Source organism: Patella vulgata, chromosome 5 (assembly GCF_932274485.2).
Source record: "Patella vulgata chromosome 5, xgPatVulg1.2, whole genome shotgun sequence".
NCBI lineage: Eukaryota > Metazoa > Mollusca > Gastropoda > Patellidae > Patella > Patella vulgata.
In genome coordinates, this window is record NC_065883.2 from 13141403 (window position 1) to 13155070 (window position 13668).

Sequence of the window (13668 nt, forward strand, 5' to 3'; positions counted from 1 at the left end):
AAAAAACACCACAGAATAGTTTGATGAATGAAATAATCTCATGGTTTTCCTGTTTTTTCATTCATGTCGTGATTTTGCATACCTGGGGGTTGACACATCTGGGGTCATTCCAAGTAGAGACAGAGAGAGAGAGGGAGAGAGAGAGAGGGGGGGACAAAAATGGGGTTTAACTCCCCCACTTGACACAAACCAGGTCATTCGGGACTAACATATGGTTCAATTAGATTTGAATATCAAGCTTGCATGTAGGGGTCTTTAGCAGTAGGGGAAAACCCGAGCATTCAGAGAAACCCACAAGGATGGACAGGCGACCTTACACCTTGTCATGCACAACCAGGGAATCGAGATCATACCAATTGACTCAATGACAGACCTTATGATACAACGTGCACACGCTAACCATTCTGCCATCCACCACCGCCCTCACCTCACATCAAGTAGAAAAGAAAAACAATTACAACTTACTACAATTGCAGGCACTTCAAACGGAACATTAATGCCAGCTGTCTCACAAACTTTAGCTAAATATCGCAGTGTTTTGTCCTTTGGTACAGTATTTTCTTCTTCATACTGTACTAACACATCTAATGCTTTGTTCACTGATTTCACTTTTGCTGTTTGAAAATGAAAGAATAATGATCAATAATGGGGAGTGGAGAAAATATCATGTCAACACTGAGAAATAGGTAAGGGTTAATCTGTATGTTTGCTGTATATAAATCTAACCCAAAAATCAATTCCTACGTATCTGGATAAAAGAATAAGATTCGGATTATAACTCCTATGGCTTAAAATCTCTAGATAAGGTGTGTTAATTAACAAGGGTGAAAATTTCAATAATTCACTTTAATTGGCTTAATGGCAGACATTATGATCTAAAATGCAGGTGTTAAACCATTCAACCCAAAATAACTTATTTTTCACATGACTTTATTGTTTTTAACAAACTGAATCTGCAAGCCCAGCCCTGAAAGCAGAACGCATTAAAACGATAGCAACAATAGACAAAGTAATACGTATTCAAAAATATGTTTGGGTGGCAAATGGACCGACGGACCAATTTTTAATAGTCCCCTGCTTTCTTCGAAAGGCGGAGGACCAATAAAATAATTCGTGGATTTTCTTTTAAAAAATGGATATCAGATATTTGAAGCAATGAATTTTTGCGAGAATCGATGTTTCCTCCTGATGGATGAATGCATACAATTTTATTGAGGGGAGTGAAATATACGCACCTTGTCAGCCCCGAGTCAAGTAGTAGGTGTGTTGTGCGAAAGCAAGTCTGAAACCAGCATGAAGGTCGAACAATGCCATGTCTATGTTTTTTTTATCTTTATTCCAAAGAAATCCATTCTTGTGAATATTGTCTAGAGTTCGGATAATGGCCATATAAGAATAGGTTTGCCCTATCATTAATCAAATTAACACCACAGATTAACAGATTAGGTCCTACAAGATTAATTCCAACACTTACCATAACCACGAATGAGTCCAAATAATATTTCATCTCTCTGTTTTTTATCACTGTCTTTAGTTAGTTCTGCAAATTGTTCCAGTACATTTAACTGTAAGAATAAATATAAACTTGTAAGTGGAAATACAAAGATATATTTTAGTGAAGAAAACTTACTAAAATAGGCAATTTTGGAAGTGCCTTCATTATACGTTCAAAATATCTTGCCTTTGTTTACAACAGCCTGCCTGGTTGGTCAGTTTTCATCAATTGCCTATTTATCAGCCAATAGGAAATCGTATCAAATAATATGTGAGCAAGCTGATAATACCAGCTGGATGACAGACGAATGAAAACTAGGAGCCAGTCTTACTGGCTCGCTTCGTTAAAAAGTTAATAGTCAACTACTTTCTCTGAAAGGTGACGGACAATTACATAACTGACGGACTCCATTATTGCAATAATATCTTAGAAAATAGAAACATACCTTATCATAAAATATAAACAAATCACAAACTTGAGGAGCTAATTGACGATTTGAAGACTGAAAAAGATAAAAGTTTTCTTCAATCAAATCTTGTTTTGGAAGAGCAAAAGCTAGTTTTCAAAATCCACTCAGAACAACTAGCTCATTTTTTTTTATGGAAATCCAAGAAAACCTCCAAAGACTTAACAACACCATTTATTGCCACAATTAATAGCAGGGTCGAAACCAGATCTTTTACCATGTTCTGTCCCTAAAGTACGAACATTTCCCATATGAACAAAGTCTAAAATCAACATCTGCCGTTAGAAATTGTAAACATAACCGTTTTCACCAGTAGAACGGAAGTGACAACATTAGCCGTTTCAGCCATTGATCTGACGGACTAACAATACATAAGTATTGCGACATACTGATACATTTAAAAATATTGGAGCATAACGTTTATTTTAATATATTGTTGCAGACGTAATCATTTTAATTCAATACCTCAAATATTTTCAAAGCCTTTTTAGGATGTCCATGAATCATAAAGTTAACAACAAGGTTTGATAAAATGGTGTCTTCTGTAAAAACTGGTACCGCCATGTCTATAACTAAAATACAAATATTAAATATATAAGCATTGGGGTATTTGATCAAAACAGCAAGTAATTGGCATATTTAATACTATTTTTATTTACAATATCTGAATATTCCAACTCCTTATTTGAATACCAATCAAATATTTGATTCAATGGAAATAATCACTTAATTGAAAATGATCTGTTTTTAAACAAATGGAAATGATCTGTTTTTGAAATATATCTATCACTTGTAACTGCAATTCAAGTACATTTTCACAGAAATACAATCTACCAATTTCCAAATGTTTTTGGTTGCCTTAGCTATAGTAGCAACTGACAGCCATGATTATCAAATCACTCAAACTTGATAGGAGTTTTACATAGGCTAAGCCTGTTCCCCAATCCCAGTCAGTCATCCTGAATAAAATTATTGTTAACAAAAAAATAAGTCACTCAAACAACTAAATATTGGAATTTCTTAAATGAGTTACATTATCACATTTGTTACCTATTATACTATATGCGTGTAATAGAGAGAGAGACAGAAATGGGGTTTAACGTCCACTCGACACAAACTAGGTCATTTTGGGACTAACATATGGTTTAATTTTATTTCAATAATTCGCTTGCGCGTAGGGGTCTTTAGCAGTGGGAGGAAACCGGAGAACCTGGAGAAAACCCACGAGGTTGGACAGGCGACCCTACTCCTTGTCACGTACAACCGGGGAATCAAAACCACGCCAGTTGACTCAATGACAGACTTTATGATACAGCGTGCACACGCTAACCATTCAGCCATCCAACCCCCCACGCGTGTGATAACCTTAATAATAGTATAGGAAGTAACATCATGCCACTGCCTCCATTGTAGATTGTACATGCCCATCTCATCATTGTACATGCCCATCTCATCATGTAAATGCCCATCTCATCATTGTACATGCCCATCTCATCATTTTCCTATATGAAGTCCAGTAATAATCACCTGATCTGATCAACTACTGTCTTCATAGTCATCATTATAACAACATTACACAAATCTAGTGACCACTTCCAAACAGCTCAATATTTTGAGTTGAAACTTTCAGACAAGCTACATGGGCTATTTCTTCACAATCTGGAGGTTACTTTGTATACTTAAACCCACTTTTATCAATACAGGATTTCCCCCTTTAAATAATATATTACCTTTCTGTAGCTGATCTGGTTGTTCAGATTTAACAAATCTTGCAATAAAATGATTTATGTCAAAATTATTGCTATACTTTGTTATCATTTCTTCTAACAATTCAAAAACATCATCATCACTTTGTCTATAAAATACAACATTACAAAATTCTATTTTTTGTTTCGATAAATGGTAATTATTGTTTGTGATATAGACAAATTCCGTGAATACTGTTTGTAATGTAGGCGAATATTAAACTATAACACATACATATTTTTATTTGAGTGAAGTTTTGAAGAGATTATCTCAATGTTATCAAGCTAATAAATATACAGTACATGGTAACTACTGTTTGTGATATAGACAAATTCCGTGAATACTGTTTGTAATGTAGGTGAATATTGTTAGTAATATAGGTGATATTGGTGAATACTGTTTGTGATATAGGTGATATTGGTGAATACTGTTTGTGATATAGGTGATGTTGGTGAACGGGTGAACACTGTTTGTGGTATACCTAAATACTGTTGGTTAAAATGGTTTGAAAGCCTTATAGTGTGCAAGAAAATCAACCATTTGATCAGATATGTTAAACAGATTGCAGCACATGACATAAAGGGTGTGTGTGTGTCTAAACTAGAGTTGTCCTCCACAGACAATATCAAGGTCATACTCAATCTGATTAAGGCAGGACACTACCTAAGAATTTTACATTGATAACAGAAACTTGCCATTTAGTGTAATATTAGTATATGATGTCCCAATTCAGATTTGATAATTTGAGCGCAAAATGTTTATTTGTTGTCATGGAAATGGTGGCCATATTGGATTTTTTTTATATATTCACGGTGGCTATGTTAGGAAATCAAAATCTTCACCAATTTTATTGAAACAAACTATTTGTGATTTTGAATAACATATATAGGCATTAAAGAGTGCAATAAGGCATAAATTTTACTATTTGAATGTTAATTAAGAACATTATGCATCCCACATAAAACAAGTGGGTGTGGCCGAACACACCACTAAAAAGATTTTGTACAATAAAATGTCCAAATGTATAACAAACACTTTGAAAATCGTATTCCAAAGATGAGACCATTATCTCTCATAGATTTTGAGAATTTGATTTTCTAAGACCTGATATGGGTGTTGTATAAGGTAGTGTCCTGCCTTAAAACACAGATCTTATTTCGTTTTGTTTTCTGTAGTTCAAAATTTTGTTTTACTTGTCTTTACCATAGATATCAACGCTGATCGGTTAATCTAATGTCAAAGGTCACTCGTATGACCTATGACGCGATCTTCCACGACAACCGGTCAGATCTTCATGAAATAGAGGCCATCAAAAGTATAGAAAAAAAGCGAAACAAAATATAGATCTGTATTTTAATCAGATTGGGTCATACATGTCTTGAAATGAAATGAATATGTTACCTTGACGATGGGAAGATGTTAGTTTAACAACATTATACTTACGTGTCTAGATCAACCATATCATATTTATGTGCATCGTAAAATCTATTTTCGTTGATGAAACCACATGATAACAATGTCTTTAATATTTCATCAACTGACTCGGGACACTTCCTTGAAGCTTCATTTTTTACATATCGACACCTGTATGCTAAATTGTTATTTGTACTATCAAATCCTCTCTGTTTCAGGTAAGATGAATGTCGTGATGCGTAATTCTTTAACAAATCAATAGCCTCTGTAATACAATAAATGAAATGGGGTTTTAACATCCTACTTTTCTGCTCCGACTGGGCTAATGAAGACAGGCATACATCATGCCTACTCTTATTTAGAATTCTTGCTGTGAAGGGTTCTTTTACGTGCACGCAAATGTGTAGGTCTACAGAGGACCCATCTGAATGACTCTACTTTGTCCCTTGCCAGGCCCTCCTTCCTACATCACTGACAAGAGGGGACCATGCCGTAAGTCCTGATCTTGACCAACACCGAGTTTGAACACAGGGCCTCCAAGTTAGAGAACCAACGTCTTACAGAGCCACTGCGGCTTCCATAAATGAAATGAAATGGATTGAATAAAGACATACTATGAGGTGAATTTTGTACCGATAGCTGTGCTACCGCCTAATGTTATTTCGGTTTCCAACTATCAGGTGAACTGTAACCCGGGTACCATTTAATCTTGTGTATTTAAAATTAGTTCAATATCCAATCTTCGTTTAAAAATTCGTAAAAATCATTTAATATCACCAAAAATCATCTAATTTGTACTTTCTAAAACCCCTACAATACAATAAATTTCAGGCTAATTAAAATGATACCATCACAGAGTTATCTTTCCAATTATATTTTGACTTTTAAAAGCTTATGAACATGCCACTAAGTACTCGACACTTGTTTATTAGGGCCTAAGTGGTATTTGTGACAACAGGTGAATTTGCTTCTGGTGAGCTTAATGGACATCAGTCTATGTGTACTTTGTGCTCTGCCATTCTCAACATAATTATGATACGGTCATAATTACAATTATTAAGCCACACCAATTTCATTTTCTGTTCTTTGGAGTCTTGATAAAATAAAATAGCCTCTTGAATGAGGTGAAAGATGTTTTGTTTAAAATTTCAAAACTTAAAAAATTGGGGACTTAAATAAGCTTTTGTACAGCACAACCAAGTACTTCTGTTTTTTATAGAGATCACCACCGCATCCTCCCCGCTCCCCCCCCCCCCGATATTGCTTACAGATGTTCCCAAAGAACAGAAAATCAAATTAGTATGGCCTTATTTTAGTTTATTTTTACCTTGTGCTCTGCCATTCTCTATGTATAAGGCTGCCATATTCAATGCAGTCAAATAGTAAAAGGCATATTCTGGATACTTGTCTTCTCTGAAACACAAATCACATTTGTTGGACATATATGAATAAGAGACAAGGGTGGCTATTGTGGTATTGTGGTATAGGCCAGAAGATGGCCTGGATTGTTTATGACAATCAAAAGGACTAATTTAAAACAGCCATCTTACATTTCACTCCATCCCAGAATTCCATCTAGGATCAAAGCCTTTTATTAATCAAAGTAAGTAACTCTATTAACACAAAGAACTCAAGAAGGCTTTAGACCACTATTCCTTAATAATATTATGAATAAGTTATACAGGTCACAATTCTATGGAATACAATTACTGCTTTTTACTGAGCGACGTTTCGACTAGGCTTCTCTAGTCATTATCAAGCTATGATAAAAAATGAAAATATGACAGGACAATATATACATGTACACCACAATGCTAAGTTAATGTCATATTTTCATTTTTTATCATAGCTTGATAATGACTAGAGAAGCCTAGTCGAAACGTCGCTCAGTAAAAAGCAGTAATTGTATTCCATAGAATTGTGACCTGTATACTCTAGTTCAATTACTAAATGCCATTGAAACAGTTTATGAATAAGTTGGTTTAGTAATGGAGTATATGACACTATTAAGGGACAACTATCTCACTTTGTTAAACACACGAGAGACACATACCAGTCATCCCCCACTTCTGATTTCACAGACATTATAGTCCAAATCTTGAGTATCAAATAATTAAACTATTTGATACTAACCCACTTGGGTGCCATGTCGAATTACACTGCGTTATACATTCAAAAGCCTTATGATATTCATGGAATCAATGACAAATCTAATTTGGGCTCCCCAACCCTCTTTTACTTTGATGGACATATATGTATCCAATACTTGACAAAATATGTGAATGACAGACAAACAGAAAGAGTTATAGAAGCATTAAAATGTTGGGGTACAAGAATAATAAAAATTTTCTTACATTTTGGTGTAAAATTCTAAAGCTTTCTCCAGATCATTTGACTTCACTGCCATATCACACATTTTTCTTAACATTTCTGCTCCATCCTCACCGTCGGGTGATAATTTGTCCTGAAAACAAAAACCAATATAAATAAAATCAGATGTTTTTCAATTTTCTTTTTATGTTTTATATATGCCTATAAAACAAGAAATGAGACACTGGTTACAGACACTGTCTAGCATGAAATTCGACTTTGTATCGCCAGACAGTGTTCTATAAGGGAAATTTTGCCTGGACAGGGGCGCTACTTTCTACTCTTATTTCAAATTCCAACTGTCATGTGATCCTTTACGCCAATTATGTACACGGACCATCGTTTTTTTCGTCCCGTTTCCAACGACTAGGCGCGTTCCTGCACCACCGATAAGGGGAAAGTAAGTTGTAAACCTGCCAACACCAGGATCGAACCTGGGACCTCCAGGATAGCAAGCCAGTGCCTTAACTCACTTACCCACCCACAGAAAATCGGTTATCTCTCAACGTAATATGCTTTATCCATAGACTAATATTTTTTCAACAAAGATACATCATCATCCCACAAAATAACGTCTAGTCATTTTAACTCACCCGGTAACCATCGGCAATAACCATTTTAGATATTCTCTGTAATATAAAAATATATCACTAATAGAATAAAAATATGATCATCCTATTGAATTTGATTTTTTTTTTGGTAACATTCTACGAAAATGAAATGAACTGGGGTTTAACGTCCTCTGACTGTGCTATAAGGGACAGTGATGCAATGACCTAAAGGACCATGGGTTTTTGTCCTATCCGAATGACTATACCTTGTGCCCCTTCCGGGCCCTTTGTCCTGCACAATAGAAAAGGGGGAACCTTGCCAGAAAATCTATATTGACTTTCTCGACCAGCACCGGGATCAAAATGAAATGAAATGGGGTTTAACGTCCTACTGTTCTGCTCCTATGCTGGGCAACTGCCAAGGGATCTTTTACGTGCATTCTAATGTATATACGGGACCTCTGTTTTTCGTCTCATCCAAAGGACTAGACAGCTGTCCTTGTCAAGCCCTCCGTCCTGCATCACTGACAAGGGGGAACCACGCCGGAAAATCTGGATGAACTTTCTCGGCCAATGCAAGGATCGAACACTTGAACCTCCCGGCTAGCGAGCCAGCGTCTTACCAACTTAGCCACGTGATCCCCACCACCGGAATCGAACACGGAGCTACTAACAAATATAAATTAAAAGAATCCATAAGTAATTGTAGCCTATTGATTGATCACGAGTTGGTAGATGTTTCTACTGGAATGAATATCCCTAATTATCAGATCTTCACCAAATTCGATAGGAATCATCCTCATAATGATTGCTACAAATCCAATAAGTTTGTGTCCATATTTCAGACAAAAGTTATCAAATTTTCACCGGATTCATTAGGGATCATCTTCCCAATGATATAGACACACACAATATTAATCAAAAGAATCCATAAAGAATTGTAGCCTTTAAAGAAAGGATGAGCCAAATGTAAAAAGACATATGGGTGGAGAGAGAGGGAAGAATGGGATTTAACGTCCACTCAATACAAAACTAGGTCATTTTGGGACTAACATTATTATTTCAATAATTCGCTTGCACGTAAGGGTGTTTAGCAGTGGGAGGAAAGCGGAGAAAACCCATGAGGCTGGAAAGGCGACCTTACTCCTTGTCACGTACAACCTGGGAATCGAAACCACGCCAGTTGACTCAAAGACAGATCTTATGACACAACCACTCGGCCATCCACCCCCCCCCCTCCCCACAGACCTATGGATGGAATACAAATGTTATGTGTGGGGCGTATAAAAACCAAAATTAATCAGATTAATATTACTGATTGATGATGTTTTATTTTGCACATCATTTTATAAGTAAGTTTATTACCTGTACAATGGGACTTGGTACATTATCAAATGATAAAGTTCTAAAACCATTAGGTAAAAGCCTTATCTGTTTCTCCTAAAATTATATAAAAGAATTTCTTGATAAAAATAAAACCAATCTGATTAAAATACAGATCTATATTTTGTTCATTCATAACTTTGCTAGGTATAAGCTTCGTCTACACTAGGCTTGAAAAAGCCGGCTTTTTAAAAACCCGTTTTTTTCAAAACCCGGCTTTTTCAAGTGTAGCGTCTACACTGACTGAACGGAAAAAGACGATGAACACCGACCTTCGTTATTTGTGGAACTTCCGGTTTATTTATTACGCCATCGGCTTCAGTCAATTTTGCAGAGATAATAATATAATAATAATGATTACTTTGGTTACTTTGGTGCAATTATATATCCAGCTTATGGAATATAGCAGATCGCTGACAGACTTACGGAAGAGGGCGAGAAAACGACGTGCAAGACGATTGCGATTGTATATCCGTCGAAGACACTTTCGACTATTTTAGGTTAGGCATGTTGAAATTAAATAGACTAGGCTATAGATGGATTTGAGATTTACCGCAATTTCTTAGAACCGGAAGCAATGCCAATGTTATGAATGTACGGAAGCTCGGGACGAATGACATCCGGGTACTTGATAAATCCCGGATTTACCGTCTACACACATAAAATTGCCGTTTTTTTAAAAAAGCCGGCTTTTTGATTTTGAAAAATCCATCAATAATTGCCGGATTTTAAAAAGCCGGCTTTTACGATTGAGAAATTGAAAAAGCCGGCTTTTAGGAAAAAAACGGGATTTAAAAGGCTAGTGTAGACGGTGAATGCTGCTAGTGTAGACGTAGCTATAATCAAATTTGATTGACATTCTTAATATATTCATTTTGCATATATGTGTACACCGAAGCAAATTGTCCTAGTCACATATAGGCCACTCAAACATAATTTAGAGTCAATATTAAATATGACATTAATAATTTAATCCAATAAAGATCAATGCGGTTAGAACTTTGTAGCTTTTGACTAATAATACAGAAATAAAATGGGGCTTAACGTTCTAGTGTTCTACACTGACTGGGCTAATGGAGATGGGCATATGCCATACAGTGTGCTATGAGGGAAATTGCGCCAAGACAGCAGCACTACGGCCTTTCTAATATCCAATTCCAACTGCCAAGGGTCGGAAAAAATCCATATGAATATTCACGTTCGGCACCGGGTATGAACTCGGAAACTCCATGTTACCGAGCCAATGTCTTACTCACTGAGCCACTCCCAGACATGATTCAACAGTCTGCCTGTATTTGTTTCAATATGATTGAGATATTTATATATTCGATAACAAAAAAAAATGAGAATTCATTTCTTTCATACTTACATTATTGTCTAGAAACTCTTCAGCCTTTGACCAATCTAATCGTACATTACAGAAATACATTAAATCACGGATTATAGATCTATTAAAATTAAATGTCTGCAATCCCATTTGTTCATGACATATTTTTGAGAACTGAAAATATAATAAAACACCCATGACTTCAAGACACTAGTTTAATTATATTCTAGATCAGCACATCGCAAACGTCGTAATAAAGATACGAAAGTTATTAAAGAGGTTTCAGTAGTCATGTAACGACACAATAAAGATGCTTCAGTCATTTGACGTCAAAATCTTCACTCGTGTAACATCCTTATAAAGAGGCTGCAGTCATTTAATATGCTGTTATATAACATGCTAATAAAAATACTTTAATACATTTAAGGTCACAATAAAGATGCTTCAGGCATTTAACTTCATAAAAAAGAAGTTTCAGTTATTTAGCATCACAATAAAGATTCTTCCATCATTTTGCATCATAATAAAGATTAATCAGTCTTTTAACATCAGAATAAAGATCTCATACCAGTCCACAAAAGAAAGACACATACAAGTCGCCTCCTACTTCCGATTTCCCAGGCATAGTTCCAATATAAATAAACTATTTGGTACCTAAATATATTAAACCCCTTGGGTGCCATGTTGAATTACATAGTATTTTAATGTTAAAAAACCTAACTACTTAATGGAATCTACGACAAATCTAAATTTTTATTTTTCTAATATTTCGGTCATTTAACATCCTAATAAAGATGCTTTAGTTATTAAACTTCCTAATAAATGAAATGAAATGAAATGGGGTTTAACGTCCTATTGTTCTGCTCCTAAGCTGGGCTAATGAAGACGGGCATACGCCATACAGTGTGCTATGAGGGAAATTTTGCCCGGACAGCGGCACTACGGCCTACTCTTATATCGAATTCCAACTGCCAAGGGATCTTTTACGTGCACGCCAATGTGTACACGGGACCTCGGTTTTTCGTCCCATCCGAACGACTAGACAGCTTTCCTTGTCAGCCCCTCCGTCCTGCATCACTGACAAGGGAGAACCACGCCGGAAAATCTGGATGAACTTTCTCGGCCAATGCAGGGATCGAACACCCGACCTCCAGGCTAGCGTCTTACCCACTTAGCCACGTGATCCCCAAACTTCCTAATAAAGAGAGAGAGAGAAATGGTGTTTAACGTCCACTCGACACAAACTAGGTCATTTTGGGACTAACATATGGTTTAATTTTATTTCAATAATTCGCTTGCGCGTAGGGGTCTTTAGCAGTGGGAGGAAACCGGAGGACCCGGAGAAGACTCACGAGGTTCGACAGACGACCCTACTCCTTGCCACGTACAACCGGGAATTCTAAACCACGCCAGTTGACTCAATGACAGACTTTATGATACAGCGCGCGCACGCTAACCATTCAGCCATCCACCCCCTCCTTCCTAATAAAAATACTTTGGTCATTTAAGGTAATAATGAATATGCTGCAGTCATTAAATATCATAATAAAGATAATTCAGTCATTTAGCATCACAATAAAGATTCTTCAGTCACTTGGCGTCATAAAGACGATGCTTCAGTCGTGCAAAAACTATAAATAATGTACCTTAAGAGCATTTTCCCAATCATGCTCGGCTTGTAATTTATTTATGAAGACATCTTGTACATTAGAAAGTTGAAAGGGATGTAAAGTTTTATCTGAAACTAAAACAATTCATAATGATTAATATGTATATCTTTAAACAATGGAGGTCATGGGTGGGGGTTGAAATGATCCTTTCATACACAGTAGAATCTGTATTCAGCAGCCACTCAAGGCAATTTTGATGACTGACCTCTTAATTGGAGTGACCACTTAATTGGAGTGACCTCTTAATAAAATCTCAGCGTTTGCTAGTGCCGATATCTAGTAAAATTTTACACATTGGTAAATTTCATTGTCACCAAAACTAACTACAGTGCACTCTGTCACATCCGACCTCTGATCACTCCGGCACTCTGTTACATCCGACATCATTTTCATGTCCCGATTTATTTCCTTATTACTTCAGCAAAAAAATCTTTGGGTAATTCGACCTCTCTACGTTCCAGATTACGACATCAATCAGCCGTCCCGTCATACGATTTCCATTGCATCGACACCGTATAATCCGGCCTTCAATCGGTGGGTGTGAAGCAAACACTTACCGATCAATTATCCGTGACATTAAAACTGGATGGGTTTGAAGCCACAAAAGATCAACAAGCAATCACCAGTCAATTATCTGTGAGATTAAAACTCACTACCGTGGGTCTTTGATAATTTTAATCTCTTGTACGACAGTTGTGACAAATACTCAAGAATATCCACCAATTTTCCCCCGAATTCACAGTCGTAAAAATATTCCTAGCACCTGTTGGAAACATTCGTTGCGCATGCCGATTGAACCTGAATAACCTATAAATTGGTAACCCTACGGATCTCTTCGAACCGTGTGAACCTGGGATGCTCGAGTCACAGTACGGAACGTCCCGAATTTCTGTCAGTCCCGACGACGGAGGTGGTGTGAGTAGAATTGTGACGTAATTAAACACGACGAACAGGTTTCGGCTGCATGGTTGGATGAGATATATCCAGTCGACGCATGCGTTGTAGCCCGAACTACCCCTGTTCACTCGATTGTCGCTACTTTTGGGACTGAGAGAATTCAATTCCGGAATGTTCAATCGAGTACGCCCATTATCAATGAACACGTGATAGCAAAGACAAGAGTGCGATCAACTGAAGATGGCGAAGAAGATAAATTAACGACAGACTTGATCTATTCAAAATGCCTACGCATGTTAAATGAAATAAAAATTAATGTAATAAAATTTTGAATGTACAGAAAGGTTTAT

At 36.5% G+C, this 13668-nt stretch overlaps 1 protein-coding gene across 1 annotated transcript in view; it reads right to left on the reverse strand.

Annotated features, from left to right (window-relative positions):
- The window catches only part of LOC126822176 (leucine-rich PPR motif-containing protein, mitochondrial), a 40569-nt gene that overhangs the window by 12107 nt on the left and 14794 nt on the right, over window positions 1-13668 (reverse strand). The window contains exons 16-27 of the mRNA XM_050550922.2: window positions 12398-12495; window positions 10794-10925; window positions 9407-9481; window positions 8084-8119; window positions 7475-7584; window positions 6448-6533; window positions 5151-5385; window positions 3692-3816; window positions 2427-2533; window positions 1941-1997; window positions 1475-1565; window positions 466-614 (exon numbers count right to left, since the gene is read on the reverse strand). Coding sequence (XP_050406879.1) covers window positions 466-614; window positions 1475-1565; window positions 1941-1997; window positions 2427-2533; window positions 3692-3816; window positions 5151-5385; window positions 6448-6533; window positions 7475-7584; window positions 8084-8119; window positions 9407-9481; window positions 10794-10925; window positions 12398-12495 — 1301 coding nt within the window. The remainder of the gene's footprint in view (window positions 1-465; window positions 615-1474; window positions 1566-1940; window positions 1998-2426; window positions 2534-3691; window positions 3817-5150; window positions 5386-6447; window positions 6534-7474; window positions 7585-8083; window positions 8120-9406; window positions 9482-10793; window positions 10926-12397; window positions 12496-13668) is intronic.